Source organism: Serinus canaria, chromosome 2, assembly GCF_022539315.1.
Source record: "Serinus canaria isolate serCan28SL12 chromosome 2, serCan2020, whole genome shotgun sequence".
NCBI lineage: Eukaryota > Metazoa > Chordata > Aves > Passeriformes > Fringillidae > Serinus > Serinus canaria.
The window spans coordinates 6,373,650-6,392,979 of record NC_066315.1 but is presented as its reverse complement, the minus strand read 5'-3'; the positions used below and the strand labels follow the sequence as shown (position 1 = coordinate 6,392,979).

The following is a 19,330-nucleotide window of genomic DNA, read 5'->3' as shown; positions in this document are numbered from 1 at the left end:
AAGCATGGCAGAGAATGAAATGGAAGACAGTTTTTTTAATATCTCCTGAAGGAATGCTTAGGGAAGAACATTTTCTGAGTTCTGGAAGTGAGCAGTTTTTTACCCAAAGCAATTTTTTCTTTTAAACAATGATACTGTATATTTCCACCACAATGTTGGTTACTTAAGAGGTCATTGAGAGGTTTCCGCTGAGTTGGGTGGTTTTGAGTCAAAATTTTAACTTGAGGTTGTATTTTGTTTGTGCTTCTTGATGATGAAAAGAGTATTAAGGAGCATGAAGAATGTGCTTGTGTCCAAAAGCAGCTAATGCACTTGGCAATCTCTGTAAGAGGGTATTTGTCCAGTAAACATAATGTAATAGGATCTAGGAGATTCCCAAATGTACATGATGTGCTGTAATGGAAATTGTGTTAAGGCTTCAGTAATGCTTTGAGAAGTCTTCAGTTGCAGAGCTTTAAAGGTGCTTTTTATGGTCAGTGTATGTGATTCACCGTCTTATAAAGTATTTCAAGACTAAATGAGTTCTCATTTTTTCAGTCTGCTATGAAGTTCAGTGCTTTGCATTACTCTCTTAAGTGAAATGGGGAATGTTGTCTTCTAAAGTAGCAGTTAAATGGCTTTAAAGAAAAATCCAATTATGCCACTTCAGTCACTGCTTAAAATACAGCATCCACTGGCCTGTTGTGGTGTGGCAGTAGGAGGATTAATAGGAGAGTATATTGGTCTCAAGAATTTTGAGATCATCCTTTTGTCATGGGAAATCTGTCCAGTCTCCTAGTAAAACCAAATTTGGCTAATTCGATCCAAGTTTTCTCTGTGGTTACTGAAAATGATTTTGAATTGTATTTGCTTCTTGACAGAAAAACGTTCCAAGTATATCCATTTGTTAAATTTAGTTCTATGAGGATCATGCACTGCTGCTTTTAGATTTCTTTTAAACTAAGGAATCATTTAAATTATGCCCTGTTAAAACAAAAGCAGAACACATGCTGAGTAGCTTTTGCACTGCTTTTTATGTGTTCAGGAGACCCAGTTACTAGAAATAGGCACTTAAATTAAAAATAGGTCAGTTGTCATGTATAGATAGTTTAAATGAACCACACAGAGCTCATATTGGATAGCTAGAAAATTGGTGTATCTACTAGTAAGCAGTGAAGTGATAACAACCAGAGGACTTTGTTTCATTCCAGATTTTTCTTTCCTTTGCTTTACAGGAAAATCTTCACTGACGATCCAGTTTGTTGAAGGACAGTTTGTTGATTCATATGATCCAACCATAGAGAACAGTAAGTAAATAACTGCCAAGCTCCTCTTCTGTACCAAGCTGACTTGTATCAGAAGCCCTTGGGGTTCTATGTATTACTTATGTGGATATTTACATATTAACATTAAAGTCCATTAATTGCCACAGAAGTTTTATTAATCTTTTGAACCAATGCTGCACTCTTGCAGCATGGAAATCGCTGTGTGCATATTTCTCCAAACAGCTGAACTTTTAGCATTAAATGAAGAGACACCTAATGAATCTGGCCAAAATGTACTTCCTTGTATTTTGTGTGTGTTGTTGAGCATTTGCTTCCCCTAATGTACTTGTGGCACTTTAAATTCCTTACATCACAATAAATGAAAATGTGCCATCAAGTACAAGTATTCCAGAGTCTCACATAAGGTCAGTATATCCAGATGAACAGAAAGCCAGCAATACCCATCAGGATTAAAACACTTAGAAGGTAGGCTGTGTGGCTATGATAGCATGATAATCTTTTTAAGTCCTCCTTTCCAGCAGCTGGATAACAAGGCTGCTACACAATCAGCTTGCTGCAAATACTGGGTATTTGACTTCTCAAGTGTTTTTGGTTTTGGTTTTTTTTTGCCTCTTAACAGTTCTTTTAAAAATAATTTAGTACCTTTGTGAGTAGCTGGCATAGCAGGTGAGTAAAGACACTAATGCTAAAAATGCTGCCAAGAGGAAAAAGTCATTTCAGAGGTTACCTGGCATTCATTACAATCCAGCCACCTCTTTCTGAGCTAGCAGTGGCCATAAAGTACTTGAACAACTGCAGTGCTGGGCTGAGTAACTTGATCATGTTGGCTTACTTTAGTCATGTGGCAAATGAAAGTGGTTTCATGATCATAGCCCTGGGGTTCTTGTATTTTAATGACTTGTGTAGCACACATTTTTAGTGTTTTGAAATTCTGCAGTAGGATGTTAAACCTATGTCATACTCTGGAAGTTTGAATGAAGCAATCATCAGAACAAGGGGTTTTTTTAATATATATGTATATGTGGTATATAATTACATCAGTAGCTATCAGAATATTTTACTTGGGATTGTTTTATTGTTTAGAACTAAAATTCAAATACTACTTTTGGAGAAACTCTAAATTTGCTTTAGCAAGTCAGAGTGGATAATTTGGCCCTTGGTCTGAATGTTAGCTCTTATACAGATATTAATACTAATACTTTCCATCATCGTTTTTTACTTTGTTTGAATTATAAGTCAGGTATGTCTTGAATTAAAGCTGCTAGCAAAATACTGGGGTTTAAGTTTCTGTGTTTATAATTTTAATTCTGTTGGGGCAGGTTATCTTTCACTGTCTGTGCCATATAAATGCAAATTACTTAAAATCTTTTAGTTTTATGCAGCTGCATGTCAATGAATAAAGACTGAGAGACATGGAGTCAAAGTCTTTACAAAATACTGAATCTGTGTCTTGTTTTAGGATTTTGACACATTGATACAAGATTTGTCTTGTTTCATCCTTTACCTGTTGTCTGCAGCTGCTGTTTGTAACTCTGTAGTTGTGTGTCTCACAACTTCAGCATTTCTGAACTATACAAAAATACCCTGTAGATGAATTTTGCTCTTATTTGACTCTCCTAGTCTGCACTGTGTGCTTGGTCTGAATTCCAAGCATTGAGCATTTCCTGGCCATGAAGGCTTGTTGGGAGGGGGCATCTTAAGAAGCCTTAACTTTTCACTTGATTTCTTTCTTGTTTAGAAAATAAACATTATTCATTTAGTGTAAGTCTTGTGATCTGTGGCATGGCTGGAGGAATTTGCTTTCTGAAAGGTGGAGAATTGAAGGGTCTTTCTGACATCAGAAATCTCTGGGAAGTAAGGGTTAAAAAGATAAAAGTTATGCCCTGGAGCTCAAAACATTGGGAAATCTGTCCCATCTTTAAGCCCCAGAAGGCCTGATAATGTCTTAAAAATGCTTCTGTGAAGAACAGACGAGGGAACACATTGTGATTTAACACTAAAATTCAAAACTTACTGAAAATTTTTAAAGATACGTGAAACTAGTTTTGATGGGTTAAGTAAAAAATAATTCTTTTGACTTAAGAATGTAATAGATTAATTTTTTTTCTAAATAGAAATCTTTGTTCAGTGAATTCTTTGGACACTCCCAGCTCTTTCTGATTCTATGTAGGATCATAAAATGCAAAGTACATGAGCAACTCTTAGGCATTTCCTAGCTCATGATTTCCCACTTGATGTATGGTGTTGGCAAAAAGGGTTGAAAAGTCCAGGTTCTTATACCAGGGACAGTGTTGGAGAATGTTGGGTTTTTCCAGGGCATTATAGTAAGTTGTAAAACCTTTTCAGTTTCTTCTGGTGGTTGGGTCTACACATGTAACAAGACTTGGAAATTGAAAGCATGCCTGGGAAAGGATTGTCTGGCCTATGTGATTTCTGTTTTATTTCCAGAAAATTGTTGTTGGTAATTTGTTACAGTATTCTGGCAGCAGTGAAGAAAGGGTAGAAATCTGCAGTACTGCTGGTAATGCACTCTTAATAATTTTTGTCCTCAAATAATAAAACTTGCACACAATGTTGACTGCAAAGCTAAATTGTATGTAAGGCAAGCTGTAATCAAGCTCTTACAGGAACAAGTTGTGTCATTTATAAGCCTTGAGCAATAGGAGTCAGACCTAATATTGGAGAAATACCAGGTTTTAAGTATGAAAATCTCTGCCTTTGGAAGTGATAAAAGGAAAATAAGGTACATCAGATTTTCTTTGTTGTTTGTGAAGGTTAGGACTGCTTCACTGCTACATTTTCCTATGCTTATGTTACATTGGCACCAGAAAAGTTAATTTATTTCCCTTCCTTCTACCAAGCTTGTAGGTCGGGAAGCGTAACTTGTATCCTTTTGTGGCAGCAGTGGAGGTGAGAGATAATTGCTTCAGGAAGAGACTTTCCCTGTCTGAATGTCCCAACAGGAGTGACATCTCAGTGGGTGGCTGTTCTTGAGACAGCCAGGTTGAGAAACGAGTGGAACTGCTACTTGCAGGAATGTTGGAAAGAGAAGAAAGATCCTTGGAGAGCAGGAGTGTGTGGAGGGAGTCTCTGGGGACACTGGGCTGGATGGGGCTTTGCAGGCAGATCCGCTCTGAACTAAGAAGTAAGACCAGTGCAAATTATAATGCAAGAATTTTACAGGAATGAAAACTAGAACCTGATTTTGAAACTCACATAGGTCAGAAGGATCAGGTAATGAAGATGTGCACTTAATTCCACCCACATCATCTTTGCAGGGATGTCTTGTGTTGCAAGTAAATGACTGGGGTGCCCAGGTCTCAAATGTGTCCTCCAAAGGCTGCCTGGCTACTTTTTGGGTTTTGTTGCAGTTTTAGAGGGCCTTCTAGCACTGTTTCACAGCTCTGTGGCCTTCCTTTCTTCCCTAAATTGTTTCACTAGCTCCCTAAGGAAAGGAACATCTTTCCCCCATGCTTCCTACCTCCATCCCATGTTTTTTGATACAAATGTGAGTAAAAGCATATTAGAAAGGGGCAGAGGGCTGGAGGACCCCTAGTAGTAGTGGAGGAGCACCTGTAGGTTTAGATTAGTCTTACAGAAACTCTCCAGGGCTAAACTGCTGCACATGCCTTGGCAACTGCACTGGAAGGGTGAACTGTGTTTCTCTGGAGCTGCTGGTGAGCAGCTTTCTAAGGGGTGCAAGTGAGGCTTCTGAGGAAAACTAAAAATAACTCTCTTGCATCACACATCTCAGTGTTGTGAAAGATGTCCTGGTAGATTAGTAGCAGGCATTGACTTTGGGATGCAGGCAAGTAGAAAGGGATGCAGGAGGTGGTAACCAAGAAAAGCTTGTGAGGTGATTTGTATTTAGTTATCATCCATGTTGTGGCAATGATGTTACAGCACTCTTGTACCTTTCTTCAGCATCACTATTGATCTAAAGGCCTTCCTGCATTTCTTTGCCTGTTACTGTTTGGGATTTTTTTTTTTTTAATAGCATAATGGCTTGTTTCTACAGCAGCTGTCATGGAGTTGCACATGCAAATGATTTTGTTCATGCTGGTCTAATTGCAATGTACTTCATCTCCAGGTAGCAATGATCACTGGAGTTATGTGTTGCAAGGTGAAAGAATGTCCTGTTCCAAAATCCATGTTCCAGTTGATGAGCAGTGTTTTGGAGATGCTCACATTATGATTTAATGTCAGGTCAAGTCTGCTGAAAAGTGTCCTTGGCCTACCAGGAAGAGCCAAATTGTGCAGGGATTGTATTGTTGTTTGTCTTGTGCACAAGCATAGCAGAAGTCCTAGGATGATAGGTGATGGAATTGGAAGTGAACACTTTGGCTGGATCAAGGGGACCAGATTTTTCACAAAATTAAATTCTTAACTAGGAATGGTTTTAAAAAGCTTCAGCAAAGAAATGGAAGTCATTAGATGTGACTTCATCAAAGCAGATTTGTCTTCACACACTGGGCTGTGCTTAGTGCTGCAAGGCTCTGCACTGCACTAACAGCTTTCCTCACCAGGCTGTGCTGACTCCTTCACTGTTTCCCTTCTCCTGTCTCTGTCACACTGTGCTTTCAGTAATGATGATGATGACATCATTGCTGTGTCTCTTCTAGGTTTCTAGAATAGTCTGAAAAAACTACTGCCTGTCCCTTTTTAAATATTTAAACTTCATGATGCCCTTGAAGTTACTTTGACTGCAGCTGCTTTGATGTGTATGTGAAGTGTCAAGAGACTGAAGAGGCTGTTACTTGCACACCTGTAAGTGCAGTGTGTCTCCAGAGGAGTCTGTTTTCCCTCTGACTCCAAGCAGGGGTATTGTATATAGCAAGGCTGCCTCAGTTTGTCCCCATCACAGCATTCATCCAAGGCCAAGAGCCATTGTGGATCTGTGTTTCATAACCTACAACTTTCAGCTATTTGCAGCATAACAACAGCATCCAGACTGATTTGAGGGCAGCACATGTGCTAAAGCAGCTTTCTTAGGGGATAACCAGGGTGAGGCAGAAGCTCTCTTTGAGGCTTCATTTCAAATGTCACTTTCTGATTTTGTAAAGAAAACTATAGGTACACTTTACACTGTTGATTTAGACATTGTTAGGTTGGATTTGCTGTTTGAATCGCTCCTTTTTTTCAAGGATTGGATTTATGAGGTGGGTTGAAACCTCCAGTTTCAGCTATTCCAGCCCACTTATTCAAGATAATGCTCACATTGTGGGGACTTGACAGAGGGGCAACTTTGGGCTGGAGGAGTAAAGTTGGCCAACTCCATCTACTTCAGGCGTGGGCAGGGACTGCGCAGCAGGGTCAGGAACATTCAGCTGTGCAGCTTTGGGAAGCTGTTGGCCAACTCAGCTCACCTAAGTGACCTGTTCATCTGACTCTGTTTCCCTGCTCATCACTGTGGTGGCAGATGAGGTTTCTGAGGACTGCTGTTAGTTGGGAAAACCACCCCAGCTAGAGGATAACACAGACTTTACTCAGTGTGTCAGTGCTGTCCAGCAGTGGTATCTGGAGTGTGTCTCAAAGGCCACATGAGACTTCCAGAGCCAGGTTTGTGTGCTCTGGTTAGGACATTATTCCTGCAGGAGCTGTGACACTGTTTTTTTTTTTTGCAGTTGCATAACACAAACACTGGGTAGGATTCCTTGGCTCACAGCACATTGGCATTTCATGGCTCTGAGGAAGAGCAGCAATTCTCATCACTTTTAGGGACTGAATGTACTTTGTGACTGGGGACTGCATAGGCTGCTAGCTGCGGCAAATGTGAAAGTAACATGGTGAACTTAGCTAATTGTCATTATCTGGGTTTAATATAATCATAAGTTCTGTGTGTTTTAGCCCCATAGATTTTTCCTTTTTTCAATCCACATCACATTCTTCATGGTATTTACTTTTAGGAAATTGATCTTGCTAAACTGTTTGGAAACCAAGGAGAAGACCCTATAATAAGTTCAAATTTAGCTTTGATGCCAATTGAATTTAAGTATCTTGAGTTCCCACAAATCATGATTGTCTGGATCTTGTAGAAATGTGTGTAAATCCCCCTTTTTATTCCTCTTATTCCCTCTTTTACTTAAGAGAGCAAAGAATAAGGTGCTGCATCCAGAGTGAGAATCATCTGAAATTTTAAATTCAGTTTCTGAGTTTTGCTACCTTCAATAGACTAGTTATAACTACAGTATCGGATTAGCCATTTATTGCTACTTAAAAACTTGTAACTGGAGTTCTTTTCTTCGTGCCTTGGCTGGCGATGGCACAGATGAATGATTTCTGATCTCCTCCTTGTGTGTAATTCTGACCTGTTTATGTATTTCTTGTTCTAGCTTTTACAAAACTGATCACAGTAAATGGCCAAGAATATCATCTTCAGCTGGTTGACACTGCTGGCCAGGTAAGTTATCTTTCTTTGAATCTTTCTCCTAAGTTATAACAACAGGTATTGATACTCCTGTTGAGCTAAGTTGGTAGTAACTGTGCATTCGGAGGTGAAAGTTAACTTTAAAATGATCCTGACTTGTTGTTTAGTCACTAAAGAACTTTTTCTGTAGTGTTTATTTAAAGGTTTCAGTTTGTGTTTTGTTACAGGGTTGGGTTCTTTTTCCCCCTATCTATTGAATGAGTACCTAAAAAAAGGAAGAGGAAACTACCTTAGCCCAAAAGTTCATCAGTACCTTGTGTGATATTTACAGAGTAAATGAGCAGTCTTGCTTGAGATTAAAAAGTAGATGAAAAATGCTTCAGTAAACCATGGGGAAATTATTCATGGCTTTTTTGTATTTGTCTGCTCCAGCTACACCACCATGACTTGTATCCATGGAGCAGTCATGGGGAGCAGACAGATCCATGTAGGTGGTACTTACTGAGTTAGCAATAAACTGCTGCAGTTTGTCTGCATTTTAACGTGATGCTTCACGTGTGCGTCTGGGCTCCACCTAATGACAGGGAGGGGGTGAGGAGCCAGGGAGCACGTGTCCTGCAGTGTGCTGCGAGCTCTGGCAAGTGCAGCTGTTCATTATTTACAGGTCCAGGGGTTCATTACACACTGCTGCTTGGCTGAACCCATGCACGAGAGTGCTGTGTCTGTTGAGAGACTCTGTATGAGGGAAAAAACTCATCAGAGATCACTAATTAGACCCCTGTATTTTTATATTTTTATCCTAATTTTTTTTTTCTTGCTTACATGCTCTTGCCTTCCATGATCTCCTACAATGCCTTTGGGTTTTTCCAAGCTAAGAGTAGTGTTAAACAATGTTAGTGTTGTAAAATACACTGCCAGTACCTAAGGCTTTAAAGCTGCAGGATACCTGCTCATAGCTGGGAGACTGTTCAGAGGGGTTGTAACTTTCTAGGTAGGTTTGATTGCTTTCTTGGAAGAGAGCTGGGGAATAGCCATGCTGTATTTATATGGAGTCAGCTCTTGGTGCTCATCAGCAGCATGTGTAATCACTCAGAGGTGTCTGAGCACAACACTGGCCACAGGATTGCTGGATGGGGAATGCTCTGCAGAGGAGAGGGTGAGAGAGGGGCAGGCTGAGCAGTGTGAGCAGCAGAACGAGCTCCCTAGGTGTCACTCAGTGCCACTGTAAGTGCACTTGCATTACAGCTCCGATTGTGTAGCGTAGTGATAAAAGAAAAATTCCTCTTTGAGGAGGAAATTGCCTTCTGGGAAGGCAGTGTGACTCACCACTAACATACCTCTATTGCTGAGGATTGATTTATTGTTATACAATATTGTGGAACCTAAACAGCTTCTTTCCCAGCCTGTGGTTATTTTCAGATTTAATTCTTCATGGAATGATTTGAACTTTGATTTCTGGCACACAGGGTTAGAGGGGGGAGACGAGTTGGGTTATGGAAGGTGTGGCTTGGACTGATTGCTTTCTCAAGTCTGTCTTGCTTAATGGCCCATAGGGAGTCCTCATGTGTATACAGCACAGCAAGAATTGTATTGCAGATTTGCTAAATACTTTTGAAAACCTGGCTATGGCCTGAAAAGTTGTAGCAGCGTTGTTTTATCACTTGACAGATTTCTTAATTTGACCCATGAGTTTCTGTGAGCATAGCAGCTTTCCTTCCATCTCCTAATGAGCTAAAAATAAAGTCATGAATTGGCAACAATTGAGATTATGGCACTTATTTTTCTTGGTATTCATCCTCTGTCCTGTGCCTCTTTACTTTTCTGGTTCTTTACTGAGCTTTGTGTCTTCAGTCCAAAAGGGGTCTTGATATAGGGTCACAGAAGAGGGGTATAAAAGGAAATGTTACCTAACCCCAAATTCCAGCTGGGGCAGTCCTGGGAATTTCCAGGTAAAGTCAAGCTACTACAGAATTGCACTTTCACCTTTTTTACACAGACTTAGTTCAGAGCCCTTCTGAGTATTGACTTTGGGATTTCACGTCGAACTAGAGTGGCACTTTGGCATTTCAGAGAAGATGGGGGAGGGCTGCCCTCAGTGTGTAGCAATAAAGGCAAATAAAGGCAGCTTTTGCCAAGTGTTATTCTTTGAAACTTTTTTTGGCTGGATCTGTGAAGTTGATTTATAGAGTTTTTCCTCTTCTGCCAGTGAGGGAAGTTTGATTCCTTTTGGGTGTCTTAGATTTAGGCTATGTGATTGCACTGCTCCATCTGTTCAGCCATGACAATAACAGAGAGGTTATTTGATCTTCAGCTAAAATTAACATCTTCAAAAGCATAGGTTTAACAATTTGAGAACTCATACATTAGGAAGTATGGCTCTTGTCAAAATGGAAATGTTTCCTGGGAATATCTGTTGGAACAGATTTTTAACGTTGGATTCATTATATTTGTGTTGCATTATCTGCAATATATCAGTCTGTTTTGTTTGCCTATTTGGTCAGTGCCTTTTCTAGAGGGATGATAAAGTGGTTTTGTCTGTTTTTTTATTTATGTAAACACTTGTCCTATAATGTAAACTTACAGTTGTCATAAAGCAACTAATAACTGTATTTTTTGCATTTGATAAGCATAAGTTAGCCACGATTATTCACTTCCTACCAGATTCCTTAGGTAATTTAGATGTGATCAGTGTCATTTGAAATTACAAACTGCTAGATCCTGTAGTCAGCTGTTGAAATTAAGATTTTGAAATGTATCACCAGCAAGATAAGAGGCACAATTGCTAATTAGTGGTGGGACAGAGTGGATGTTTTGTACTAATACAAACAGATAATTAAGCAGGATAAGAGGATTGAGAAAAGCTTCAGCTCATCCATAGTCTTAGAGGGAATAAACCATAAAAGCTGTAGATTAAATTGTAGGGTATACAGACAGACTTTTAGCTTTCTCTAGGTCAGGTGAAGATGCTGCTTGTGACATTATGATGAAAAAATTCTGAAAGTACTACTTATAGAAAATGTCTTAGAGATATGACCAACTTAACTGATGTTGATCTAATGGCATCAAGGTCTGAAGTGTGGCACCCTTAATTTTAACTGCAATATTCCTTCCACAGGATGAATACTCCATATTTCCTCAGACGTACTCCATAGACATCAATGGCTACATTCTTGTTTATTCAGTCACATCAATAAAAAGGTAATAAAATCTGTTTGTGTTCTTCTCTTTAAATATTTTCTGGGTTTAGCTCCTGCCTCTGCTATATTTTATGTGATTATTTCAATTAGTCTTTCTCCTTTAGAAGTACAGTAGGAGTGAATATTAATGTTTTTTTCAGAAATGTCCCCTCAGACCCAAATGTCACAGACACTTTGCAGACTAATGTGCAAGGTACCATGTGAGAAATGAGACCGTGTTAAACATGATTTTGAGGTGTAAGAAGAAGTACAAAGGATCATTTCAGAAATTAGTTCATTGCTCTTGCATCAGATAGAAAGGCAGACATAAATACGAAGCTGAAGGGCACTGTACATTTAGGTGAAGTACCCCAATAGTTGCTCAATCCTTCAGCCTTGTGGCTTCTTACAGTACTGAGATTCCTTTGACTTCTTGTATTGAATTGTCCTGATTAACCACAGAAATACTCATATGAACAGCAATAGATGGCTTTGAACTGTAAACCCTCTCTTGGCATGCTGCAGCAAATAACCCTCCCTGAAGGTTGTCCCAGAGTGTCCCTCTTGTTCTTGCTGTTCCCTGTGCAGAGTCCATCATACCTGGAGTCATGCAAGACACATCAGCCTCTGCATGGCTTTGTCATCCTCTGTTATTTCCTCCCTTCCTCTGCACATCTTGCTTTGTTTAAATACTGCTTATCCTTGAGTAGCTGTTGATTTTCTAATATTGTACAACATCTTTATTAGGTCAGCTGAAATTTTTGTTTGAAGAAAGTGATCAAGACCTTAGGCCTTTCAGTCTCATCAAGTACAGGAGAAGTTGATGCTTCCCCTCTACTTTCAAGGCAGTTGATGAGCTTTTTACAAGTGCTGAAGTGTTTCATATATTTTCCTCTGAATCAAACAAAACTGGTCATTTCAAGCTCTTTCAAAGACTATAATAATATACAGGTAAAGCAACTTGCCTGTTGGCTCTTTTTCCTTCTCAAAGGAAGGATACACTCTGGTTATAAACTTCTGCTGCTTGCAGGGTCTTTTATGTTGAACAGATTTCACAGTTCTTCATTCTTGCTTTTCATCTTCAGTTCTGAAGTAGAGAAGGGCAAGCACGTGTTAGGCTTTTATGTGTGTCTAGAGATACTAAACTACCAAACTCTCTCTGGGTCTGGGTGTTTCAGTGAGAGGTTCACTGTTGGTGCTGGGTAACTTGTATGAAATAGGAGTCAGTATTCTCTGCCTAAGTAGACAATGCTTCACTCCTAAAGCAAGTACAGAAAAGTTCACTGATAAATGGGTGCTGTGAAGACAGAATTGCCTTTGACTGAAACCAGTGTACATCACTCAGGGGATTCTGCAACCTGTGCTGTTCCCTGTTTGGCAGCTAAAGGGTGTGTTCTTTCTCAGACACTCCAGTTGTTGCCTCATGATGTCTTGAGCACACCAGATGAAGAAATGAACATGTTTTCTGTGGGTGCATTCAATCAGTTAAACCAAGTTCTGGTAAAAATACAAACAGGACAGACTAGGTTAAGGCTGTAGGTCAAAAATCTTTTCATCAGTATTTAATCTTGATGAGTTTATTCCAAGTTTTTATTGTTGTTGTTGTTTCTTCTGTAAAATTTCAAAGTGTCTGTGATCCTGTCTTGTTCAATTCTTGATGTTCTGTATCAAAACAGTGTTTAGATGCTAGGAAAGCTCTTCCACAGTACTCTGGTAGCTCTGATGACTTGCCCTGACAATGGGATCACAGTCTTCATCTGTCCTGACTTCTGTCAAAGTGTGTATATTGATCCAAATATTGATCCAGCTGGGTGGGAGCTTTGACAGCAGACTTAATAGAAATGCTCTTTTTAAAGTTATCAGCTTCCCTGCTAACCTCCAGTGGGAAGTTTAAATAGGACTTGAATAAGAGCTAATGCCCTACATTTTCATATTCCCAGTCTCTCAGCAGCAAGGTTACTGGAAGGCTTTTGCTCTAGTTCAGCTTAATTAAATTCCAATTTTGTATCTTGCTAGGTTCCATGATTTTGTGTAACACATTTATCTGACTGCTAGTAATGGGGTTTTTTTTGTATTTCACACATTGAGCTGTTTGCTGTAACCCATTTGCTTGACAGAACTAGAAGGGACCTCTTACAGTCTCCAAATCTCTGTTTCACAGCTTGATGTGATGGTGCTATTTTTGGATTGGTCAGTCCTTGCTCCTTTTTGTCCTTGCTCCTTTCAACATTATTAATTTGGAAAGCTTTCTAGAACATTAATTGGTCGAGCCAATTTCATTCCTGGCAGTTCTTAGCAACTTGTTTCTGTGTCAGAATTGTGTTGGAGTTTAAATAGCACTTCTCCTTGTGGTTTCCATCTTGGTCTGTTAACAAGGATCAGCTTTTTATTTGTAGTATTTTCACTAAGAAAGAAAGCTTGTGAACGAACTCAGACAAGCAGAGAGATACCCAAAGTGGGGCAATGGAGAGCCCAGGTTGAAGAGCAGCTTGGCAGCATTGTACAGGGGAGCCTCAGGCAATGACTCTCCAGGGTGCTGTGCTGTGGTGTTTTTCTGGCTTAGCTGGAAGCAGCACACCTAATAGGGGAAAGGAAAGAGTGATTGTACTGTCCCAGGGATTCAGTTAGCCTGTGGGTAGGGTGCTAAGTTTTTTCCCCTTGCTTCAGACTGAGAAACAGTTTTGTGGTCTGTAGCAGATGGGGTTTTGGTAGCATTTTTATTCTTTCAGTTTGCAGGGTCACGTAGTTCTGTGTGTACTGATGCCTGTCACAGCCAAGCTCCATTTAACTCTTATTTTCTTAATAGTTATGATCATCCAAGATGAGTTCTCAGGACTAGAATTTCACTAATACTCTTTCAGCATAAGCTCCTTGTGTCCCTGAAGTCCTTTCTTTGATTTCACATTTTTCATTGATTCCACATTTTCCCCAGTGTAATTTGTAATATCCTACTTGAGTTACCAGTTGCAATTCGTGCCAGACTAACTCATACTTCTGTTTACAAAGAACTCATTTCCTTGATAGGATACACTGAAACTATTAGCTGAGCATGGGGAAGCATTGTGTTCCACACAGCCTCAAATATTATTGCTGGAGTCAGACAAATTGACCTGCTTGACAAAAAATCCATCTTAAATGTGGTAGAGTTTATTGTTCTAGAAGGAAGAGGTTTTGCTGCTTTGAATGGTGTCTTTAGGCACCAGGTCTTTGATTGCTCTGAGCTGGAAGTGTGTTTGAGTGCTGTTCTATTTTTAAGAGTTTCAATTCTAATTGAAATGCAGTGGAAGTCAAGACACTGCCTGTAGCTAGCAACCTTGGAAACCGGAAAAGTTTTGGTCCCTTCTGTGTTGTCTAGTTGTGTGTCTCATCTCTGAGCTTCTGCCTCTCTTAAATCCAAGTTGTGCACTTCATGTACCAGCATTTTTTCCATAGTGTAACCAGAGGAGTGCAACATTTGCTCTTCTACCCTGTTTATAGCTTGTTCTCAAAAGTACTGAATATCGAATGCAGTGGATTTCGTTAGTGAGGTTTTTGACTTGATATTCTACAGTACTGCTTCTTACTCCTGTCATCCAAACTTCACCTACGTGGCAGGGGAACAGACAAAGAGTGTTTGAATAATCACTGTTTCAGTGCCATCTTGCAGATCAGTTTATTCACTTTCCATAGAAAATTAGAATTGACTCCTTTTGGCTTTTACATAAATCAAACTTAGTAATTATATATGAGCTAAATGTTTGTTAAAAACAATGATGGAGCTTGCCTGACTAATTACTTTTTCTTCCAATTTGCTTTAATTTGACATACTCATCCAGGATTGTTGGACTGTAGCAGTTAAATTTCTCACTGCAGATACAAACCAGATGAGAGGTGGGAGGGACTTGGGGTGATTCTGTGTTAGATGCATCAGTCCTGGGTAATGTTATTTATTTTTGCAAATACCATAGCTGGGGAGGCTGTAAGGCTAGGCTCAGGCTGGTCTCTGCTGCTGCTGGGACCAGTTTGCTGTTGTTACACAAACGGGTAAGACTTTCAGCATCTGTGTAGTTGTGCATACATAGAGTAAGTTTTAAACACAACCTACATATGCATTTAATTGCTTGTGTATTGGGTATTGAGGATAAACATCAGAGTGCATGTGTGACTTCATCCCTTTATTTTGCAGTTTTGAAGTGATAAAAGTTATCCATGGCAAGTTATTGGATATGGTGGGAAAAGTCCAGTAAGTAGTGACACTTTCATCTCATTTCATTGCAGGCATGTTGCTAGTGCTTTGTTCAGTATACTGTAACTGTTCTGAAGTTCTGAACTTTCTTTCACAGAATACCCATTATGCTGGTTGGAAATAAAAAAGACCTGCATATGGAACGGTATGTGAACTCCAGAATGTGAGAAATGCAAGGCAGCAGCCTGCATTCCTGTGGCTGCACACGCTGGGTTTGTTCTTGGCTTTCCAGAGCTAAAATCAAATGTAGGTTAAAATAAGTTACTGGCAAAGGAGTTGTGTCCAGAATGTGAACCACGAACCGTGAACTTCTGTTGTAATGTTGCTTTTTGCTGTGAGGTTCCAGGGACAGTCATTTAACACTCTGGGTTTTTTTCAAAGTAAGTAACAGAAGTGTATTTGTCACAGCAGCTATACCAGATGATATTACAGATTATAAAAACAAAGCAATACTTTGGGACAACTGCTCTTCTGGGTCACAGAGCAGTTTTACCTGGCGCAGAAGTGTATTTGACAGCAGCCAAAAGCAAATGCTTTGGATCAGACTTCACAAGAATTCCTATTACAATGCACTTAAGTGCTTTGGTACTCTTGAGGTATTTCTTGACATATCAGATTCCAATTCTTCTGCAAGTTATAAGAAACATATTTTTCTTTCTCTGATCAGGGTGATCAGCTATGAAGAAGGGAAAGCTTTAGCAGAATCCTGGAACGCAGCTTTCTTGGAATCTTCTGCTAAAGAAAATCAGGTAATGGATTTAAGAGTCACTTTGTTCAAATAGCAGTGTAATGGATGACTCAGAGTTCCTCTAAATAAAGGAAGCTAAAGTATTTGCATGCACTGTGCAGATACTTTGTGTAGATGGAAGCAGAATGGCTGTCTGCACTCCGGTTTATGTACACAAGTTTTTCTCTGCTACTGTCAATGGGAGGAGGAAGTGAAGAACTGAAAGTTCAGCTTCACTGAACATACCAGAACACTTAGTGACAAATTAAAACTCACATCCACATGGTGGGTGGAACAGGGTCTGTTACCTTAAACAGGAATCACTGCTGCCAGAGCAGTGAGTTGGTGTAAGAGGATGAACCACATGTTTAAGGTGCTGGGCAGGCTCAGTCTCTCTAATGGTGCAATAATCATTTTGTCTGATGTTTATGGTCAACAATTCTGCAAGTTACTTGAGTAAAGTTGGATTTTTTTCCCCTGCAAGAAAAGCTTGGATTATATTTTACCACCTGATATGGAACACTTGGAGTTAGTTTATCAGTATTTCTGTTTCTGGCTAAGGCTTGGATTAACCTTGTCAAAATTGGCATGATGGAAGCTTCAGTCAACAAGATAAATTTGGAAATTTCTCAATATCTTCTCTGTATGCTGGAAAGCTTCAAATGCCTACCAAAGGAAATGAAACTGACAGTGTAAAGTATAAATCCGTTAAAAATGTCTGATCTTTTTTTCCACCCCTTTATTTTAAATAACTTATGGATTAGGCAAAGCTGTTGCCTGTGTTCTTTTTCATTTGGCATATCCAGCAGAAGAATATCTGACTGATAACTGTTCTGCAGTTTTTATTGCTCTTGAACCAAGAAGAAAAAAGTCATGTTTCTGCATGTAAAGCAGCTACAAGCTTTGTAGGATGCTTTGTATGTCCTTGTGTTAACTTGCTGCACTGACAAAGTCCCCTGTACTGCCATGTATTTGTGCTCCTGTATGAAGTTAAGCTGCCAGCTGGAGTTTATATATCAAACATGGTACTCTTCAGGGAAATCAAAATGGCAGTTGTATGTCAGATACTCAAAATCCTGGACAATCTGTACAAATCCCACCAGAATAATGCAGAAGTCCTGTGCATTCTGGCTGCCAAAGGTCTTCCTTTCTGCAGGACCCTTCAGAACAGTGATCACAGGTCGCTGTAAATTCCATCCTTCTGCATTTAGCAGCAGGCTGTTAAAAGCAGGTGCCTGAACACAATTGCTGCTTCATGCCTGCTATATAATGCACTTGGTAAATTTGTCCATCTTCAGAAGTCTGGCAGATCAGATGTCACTTCTGAGATGGGTGCCTGCAGCATGTGACCATCCTGTGTGCTCTGGCGTGTTTCCTTTGGAGGCTTGGGATGTGTGGAATAAAGTGGGAAGGAGCCCAACACTGGCACAGCTGCCTCAGTCTTCTCACACATCTCCAGCTCTGAAGAGGTGGAAGATTGAGTTTTGAGAGCCAAAGATTGAGTTTTGAGAGCCAAGTGTGGAATCTGGACTGTGGGGTGCTGGGGGAAGATGAGACACCAGGCATTGTAACATCCGTGAGCTGGACCAGGAGCACTTCTGAACTCATTTGGGCTCACTCCTCCAAATCCCAGTCTGACAAGATCAAAAGAGCTGATACATAGACTTCTGTCAGGACAGGGCATCTTCTCTTCCTCTGAAGCTGTGTCTGGTCTGCGGGGAAAAGGGTTTGTTTTGAACTTGGTAACAAGCTGTGTTGTCATTTTCCTGGTACTGAGTGTTCACCTTATGTAAGTCAACGTTACTGGAAAGAGAACTCTGTTGGCACTTTCTGCATTGAGGTTCATCCAAGTAATCACCTGTACTGGCTTGGTACTGCAAATGTAACTTCACTATCCAGATTCATTCCAAACTCCTTCCAAAAGTGCTTCAGCTTGTTTGCTTAACAGCAAGCTGGTTTATGCTTAAGGCATGAGCTAAACTGGATGAAGGATTTGGAACTTGAACAGAGAGTTCAAAGCTTCTTGACTGAGGGTATATCTGTTAATTGTCTCTGAAACCAAACCCATCTGTATTTGGAGGAGCTGGAGCAGAAATTTGATGATGTTTGGTGTCTGGTCTGAGATGGGTTGTGTACATGATGTTCTTCACAGTGGTGAGGAGAGGGAGTCCCTGATAGCAAAGGCTTTCCCCCCTCTTTTCTATCTTCCTGCTCTGCCCCCCACCAGCCCCCCAAAAAATCCTTTTTGGAGCATCTGTGAGAGTCCAAGGAGCATAACCCAGTTGTACTGGGCAATTAAAATACTTATATAGATTAACTTAAACTATGCCTATTCTGCCAAGAGTTATCAAAAGATTACAGGTCCCAGAAGTGGCATGACTTGGAGTGGATGGAAAGTGAGAGAGGCAAAGATTAAAGCTGCAGTGATGATAAATGATAGTGGCTGGCAGGAGTTCTCAAGGTCAGATAGACTTGAGTATCTGCCAGCTCCTGCAGAGCTGGGTGACCTGGTAGGACTTTGGGAGGAGCCTGCATATCACCAGCACATCAGTCATCAAGGGAAATCCCTGGGCTTTGGGAAGGCAATCCTGACACTGGATGGAGAAGACCTCTCTGAGATGACTGCTGGGCTGTTACTTCTTCTCAAGCTGATTAATTATTACCAGATGTGTTGCACTGCTTTGGCTAACTTCAGGAACTTCAAGTCCTTTCTTGTGGAATTCTCTATGCAGTGAGACCTAGGCTGTGGTAGAGTGCTTCATCTTAATCCCAGTGCAATAGGAAATACAGCCAGAATCCCAAGTGGTCTTAAACCCAGGTGAAGCTGGAAGCCAACTTCTACTGGAAGAATTTAGGAAGTAAAAAGCAACTAAATAGTGTTCATCCAGTTGTGCAAAATGCATTAGATAAATTGCAAAAGGAGCAAGGAAGTAGCAAAAAAACTTGCTTCTTACCAAAATGGAATTCTCTTAAAAAGTGGTTGCTTGGTTCTGCTGCTTTTTTCGAGGGCAGCTTCATCTTGGAGCTCACAAGATGCTCTGCTTAGTAAATGCTTCAGACTAGTTTGGAATCCAGGGATCTGACATGTTTGAACTGGCAAAGGATGGGGGGAAAACAACCCTCTTTTACCTGGCTATTATTCAGATTCCTGTGCCCAGTTCTGTCCTAGGATAAACCAGTAGTGTGAGCAGCTGAGGGTTTCCTCTTTGGAATAATAAAACAGTTGCCAAAGGGTGACTCTGGCACTGTGGGCTGGATTTGGGTGGTTGCACCTTCCTGCTGCCTCCTGGCAGCACATTCCCAACTCCCTGCCTGTGCAGGGAATCTGCCTCCTGAGCTGCCTGTCCTGCTCACACTGAGGGCACATCTGCAGCAGCAGCTGAGCCTCTGGTGTCCCCTGCTCACTGCTGGGCTCTGTGGGCAGCAGGTGTTGCCCAGGCTGGCATCTCTCTGGTTTGCTTGGGGAGAAAGGTAGAGGGGAAAGCCAGATGGCTTCCTGTGGGCTAGGTGTGACCCACATTCCATAATTGGACCATATGGAGGCAGATGCATATAAAGTCTGGCTGCATC

General features: G+C 40.5%; 1 protein-coding gene across 3 annotated transcripts in view; it reads left to right on the top strand.

Moving 5' to 3' along the window:
• The window catches only part of RHEB (Ras homolog, mTORC1 binding), a 39,572-nt gene that overhangs the window by 18,164 nt on the left and 2,078 nt on the right, over window positions 1–19,330 (top strand). For 2 of the 3 annotated variants that reach the window (XM_030227086.2, XM_050971700.1), the window contains exons 2-7: window positions 1,215–1,286; window positions 7,598–7,665; window positions 10,748–10,830; window positions 14,974–15,030; window positions 15,131–15,178; window positions 15,701–15,782. In XM_030227086.2, the coding sequence (XP_030082946.1) occupies window positions 1,215–1,286; window positions 7,598–7,665; window positions 10,748–10,830; window positions 14,974–15,030; window positions 15,131–15,178; window positions 15,701–15,782 (410 nt within the window). The remainder of the gene's footprint in view (window positions 1–1,214; window positions 1,287–7,597; window positions 7,666–10,747; window positions 10,831–14,973; window positions 15,031–15,130; window positions 15,179–15,700; window positions 15,783–19,330) is intronic. The other variant, XM_030227092.2, reaches the window with a different exon arrangement.